At 36.1% G+C, this 5,364-nt stretch overlaps 1 protein-coding gene across 1 annotated transcript; it reads right to left on the bottom strand.

Moving 5' to 3' along the window:
• Positions 1-1,359: 1,359 nt before the first annotated feature.
• LOC106476549 (insulin-like growth factor-binding protein complex acid labile subunit) lies at positions 1,360-3,982 on the bottom strand (the record flags this gene model as incomplete). Its single annotated transcript, XM_013937198.1, has 1 exon — positions 1,360-3,982. A coding segment is annotated over exon 1 (2,623 nt), but the record flags the coding sequence as incomplete, so codon positions are not given.
• Between the last annotated feature and the right edge of the window lie 1,382 nt (positions 3,983-5,364).

Raw genomic sequence — 5,364 nt, forward strand, 5'->3', positions numbered from 1 at the left:
TGATTAGCAAACTCCTGAATAACATCTATGTAACAGAAAACTGTTTCCATAAATTTACAAACGAAAAAACCAGTTATCGCTATTTAGCTAAATAACCAAAATAAATAGTGCTAACATTTATCCCCATCATTATGAAGTCTTTGTTTGTAATTAAGCACAAAGCTACACAATGGGCTATCTGTTCTCTGCCCACCACGGGTATCGAAACCCAGATTCTAGCGTTGTAAGTCCGCAGACATGCCGCTGTGTTACTGGGGGCTATTATGAATTCGCATGATTAATTCACAAACTGTAAATAAGTATAGTTATTAGTGTTCCAAAAGAAGACAAATACCGCTGGAGTTCCAAACTTAATATATCTCCGTTTCACAAGCTTTTAAAATTTAACAATTAAAACAAAAACTATACTTTTTGAGTAAACGTTCGTGTGTTTTAGCTTGTTTGTTTCTTTTGTTTCTTTCCTTTATTATTCTTTTCATTATTTACTCTTGTGACGCACGTAACTGGATTAGCATAATTATTCTTAGCTAATATATCTTTTCCTAACGCAGTATTTATTTCATAGACTTATAAATTATTTTGAATATCTGTGCCTCTCTTGCTATGCTTTAGGCTTAGCTAAAACCAACTTATTAACTTATGAGACATTAGATGGCACCACAGTCGCAAAACGAACGATAACCACTGCAGAAGAGTGACGTAACAACAGTAGATGAGCAAATATTTTAGCTTAGTAAATAATAGTGTATGACTGTATATCGTTGATTATGTATTACTGTTAATAAATTGTATCTGGGTGTAATTAACATTGTCAGTGGTCATGTAAAACAACCACTTCTGTTTGTTTGTTTGTTGTTAAGCGTAAATGAGCTATCTGTGCTGCGCCCACAAGATACAAGTTTCAGCTATAAATATAATCCTGTTTCAATATGTATATTTATTGTAAATTCAGACAGAATGGTCTAACTGTACACAGGAATAAACGACTTTTTCCTAAACGATACCCAGATTAACTCTGAAAGCTGTCATAACAAAAAAACACAAAACCTTTCGAGTTGATTGTTTGTTATATATCACAATGCTCTATAACGGGCTATCTATGCTGTACCCGTCGCTGGTATCTAAGCCCGATTTTCAGCGTTGTAAGCCCTCGGAGTTACCGCTGAGTAACCAGCGAGCAAAGTCTGATGAAAGAGTCGACTCCTTCAAGAATTCTCGACCTGTCTTTTGGATGCCGAAACTTGTTAAAAATTATACTTACAAGTTAACAATAATCAAATGTTTAAACAATTTTTTAATATAATGTCGAAATGCTCATTGGGATAAAAACGTTAATACGATTAGTTAGAATAATCTTACCTTCGTAAAGAACTGTTAAATTTTGTCTCATTTTGGGGAGTAATTCTTCGTCAAAGACGGAAATTTGATTAAATCTGAGGTCCAGCTTCTTTAGCTCCTTCATATTGTCAGTTTCATTGGTATCGAAAGTAATCAGCTTGTTGTGACTTATATCAAGGAGTGATAAGCTGGGCAAGTTTCCGAAGCAACCACTAGGGAAGCTTTTGAATTGATTGTATGATAAATCTAAAATCTGAAGTCGAGTCATTTTCTCCATGACACGTGGCTTTGTTCTGTTTATCACATTGTGACTTAAGTTTAGATATTCCACCTTGGTGAGAGTACCAGCAAGAGTTTCCGTTACAGTACTTATGGAGTTGTAGCTTAAATCAACGTATCTTAGTCTATAGGGAATGTATGGAGAATTAGGGAAAGTTTTTCTTGTGATGACTGAGAAACGGTTTCGAGACAGATTGACCTTTTCTATCGATATCACGTCATCCAGAACTCCGTCGGTTCCATTCTGTAGCTTAGAAAGTCGGTTATGAGCAAGATCCAGATTTCGCAGTGATACCAGTCCTTTAAAGACCTCTGGTGGCAAATATGTTATGTTATTGTAACTCATGTCCAACGTCAGTAGCTGTGACAGCCCTCTGAAGGTATTTACACTTAAACTTTGGATGTTGTTGAACTGTAATTGTAAACAGCAAACAGTTGGCAAGTTACCAAAGGCATTTTCTTTTAAAGAGATAATTCTGTTGTTATGAAAATATAGATTCTGCAATGAACTCAGCTGCTCTAACGCTTCCCAGGGAATTTCTTCTATGTTATTAAAGCCTAAGGAGAGTGTATTTAACACAATCAAGTTTTTGAAAGATCCCTGTTCTAGATCAGACAAATTGTTGTGGTCGAGATATAGTCGAAGAAGAGAGTTCATTCTACTAAAAGTATCGGGATAAATGTGATTCAATTCGTTATTTTCTAAATGTAGTTCACTGAGACTTATAGGAAGACCAAACATTTTTTGAATTCGGTTGTTGTTGAGGTACAGTCTTCTGATTGATAACATTCTAGTGAAAGTCCTGTAACTAACCTCTGAGATCTTATTGTAACTCAAGTCCAAGTCTAAGAGAGTACTCAGAGACCCGAATGATTCATATTCCAATGCCTGTAACTGGTTATGTTGCAGATAAAGATGTCTAAGGCTGGTGAGTTTGTCAAAGACGCGTGCTGTTGACCCTGAGATATTATTGTGACTAAGATCAAGAGTGTGAACCTCGTGGAGATGTTTAACTGTCAAAGACTTGATGGTAATCTCAGTTAAGGAATTGTGGTTAATGTTAACAATCTTCAGACCGGTCAGGTTTGTCAGTGAGATTTTTGATAGATAATTGTGGTTTAATCGGATTTCAGCGATGTCACAGGTGAGAAACGCCCGATCGTTCAGTTCTGTCAGATTATTGTGGGATAAGTCGAACACAGAAACATTCCTCAGTAGCTGGAAAGCTCCTTCACTGATCGTAGAGATGTGATTGTGGCTGAGATCTATGTTGACCTGAAACATCACCTTCAGAGCACTGTTTGAAACTCTTGATATTCTATTGTGACTCAGATCAAGGTGTTCAAGTCTTGACAATTTACTAAACATCATACGATTTAACTCTTCCAATAGATTTCCCTCTAGATCAAGAATTCGCAAGTGGCGAGTCCTGGAAAAGGCATTTCCAGAAATCTCCTTGATGCGGTTTCTTTGTAAGTACAAATCGCGTAGAGTACGAGCACCGTGGAATACGAAGCTATTGACAGTTTCTAGTTTATTGTCCGCCATATTCAAAACGCTAAGATAAGAGTTCCTCCAAAACACGGAGAGTGGTAAACTCTCAATAAGGTTCTTGGAACAGTTCAAGAACCACAAATTTCGTAGACGACTAAAATCGCGTCTGCTAAACGTTTTAAAGTTATTAGTAGAAAGATCTAAATATTTTAAATATCTTAAGGGGGCAAACAGTGATCTCTGAAAGTTCCTGAGGTTATTATGTTGAAGGTGAAGAAGAACCAAATTGTTGAGGCCAGTGAAGGCACGTGAGTCGATTTTATTAATTCGATTATGATCGAGTCTTAACTCTTTTAAATGAAGTAGTTTGCTAAAAGCTTGGTTTTCTATGATACTGATCTGATTGTGTGCCAGGTTTAATGAGATTATCTTGGATATTTTACTGATCGCTGAAACTGGGACCTTCGTCAGACGATTACCTTCGAGACTTAAACTCTCCAAAGTGGCACCAAGAGGTTCTGTGACCTCTTCTGAGACCTCCTGGAGATTATTGTGAGTAATTTGAAGACTGTAGATAGTCATGTTTCTGAACAGCCCGCCGAAGAGCTTCTTAATGTCCGATCTTCTAATTACAATTGTTTCGAAAGGCTGTTTGGCATTGTTCAGTCCTACTGCCACCATAGCTAGGTTAGCATTTTCGCAAGAGATGGACACGCCTCTTTGACCTCCAGCCACACATTCGCATGGGTATAGGAAAAACTGGTTTCGCGGACATTTGAAATGTTTAGGTAAGAGAGAATCGTACGGTGTGCTCTCCTCCAAGCTTTGTGTCATAAGTCCAGCCAATAGGAGGATCCCTACACAAATCATGATGTTCCTAGTTATTGTTTGAACTCGAGGTCACTCAGGTCTCTGTAAATATACAGATTATTCCAATCTTACTGTTCGTGTATTTTCATACACCCAAATTATGGTTTCTTGGTTAATTAGGAATAAATAACAGATTACTTACAGTTTTATTACGTAGAACAATAACTGATCCAGTGTTATAAAGTACCACGTGATACTTAACAGATCAAACAACGAGACGTAACTTTAATTTATCACAGTATCCTAAGTAACCTTTTTTTTCTTCTTCTTTTTATGTTTTCTAGATAATGAGATTGACTTAATTTTTGAAGATTTAAAATATTGCAGGAAAACTTCAAGAGAAGAGTTGAAAGGATCTTTCGAAGAGAGATCTCGTTTTCATTTTCTTTCGTGATGATGTCTTAGAGATCGTTTTTCGAGGGTGCTTAAATTTTTCTTCATTTCTTTGGAACATAAAGATTCGCGATACGTTCTATTCCAAAAAAATAACAAATTCAAGCGTTGCACCTTGTAAAATGGGCAAGATTTAATATTGCATCAGACAAAATACACAAGATTTAAGTGTTGCATCTTGTAAAATGGACAAGATTTAAGTGTTGCATCAGACAAAATACACAAGATTTAAGTGTTGCATCTTGTAAAATGGACAAGGTTTAAGCGCTGCATCTTGTAAAATGGACAAGGTTCAAGCGTTGCATCAGATAAAATACACAAGATTTAAGTGTTGCATCAGATAAAATACACAAGATTTAAGTGTTGCATCTTGTAAAATGGACAAGGTTTAAGCGTTGCATCTAGTAAAGAGAATACAAATGCTTCTAATATAAAAACGCGTAACATCAATAATGAACGAGTCAACAAATGTAAGTTGTTACTTGTTCTCCGGTAAGAAAGTCTACGGACTTACAACGCTAAAATTCGGAGTTCGATTCCCCGTGGCGGACACATTAGATAGCCCAATGAGGCTTTGCTCTAAAACGAACAAAGAATTGATAAAATACACAAGATTTAAGTGTTGCATCAGATAAAATACACAAGATTTAAGTGTTGCATCAGATAAAATACACAAGATTTAAGCGTTGCATCTTGTAAAATGGACAAGGGGATGTAACACTTAAATCTTGTGTATTTTATCTGATGCAACACTTAAATCTTGTCCATTTTACAAGATGCAACACTTAAATCTTGTGTATTTTGTCTGATGCAACACTTAAATCTTGCCCATTTTACAAGGTGCAACGCTTGAACCTTGTCCCTTTTACAAGATGCAACGCTTAAATCTTGTGTATTTTATCTGATGCAACACTTAAATCTTGTGTATTTTATCTGATGCAACACTTAAATCTTGTGTATTTTATCTGATGCAACACTTAAATCTTGTG

Source organism: Limulus polyphemus, unplaced genomic scaffold (assembly GCF_000517525.1).
Source record: "Limulus polyphemus unplaced genomic scaffold, Limulus_polyphemus-2.1.2 Scaffold10849, whole genome shotgun sequence".
Taxonomy (NCBI): Eukaryota; Metazoa; Arthropoda; class Merostomata; order Xiphosura; family Limulidae; genus Limulus; species Limulus polyphemus.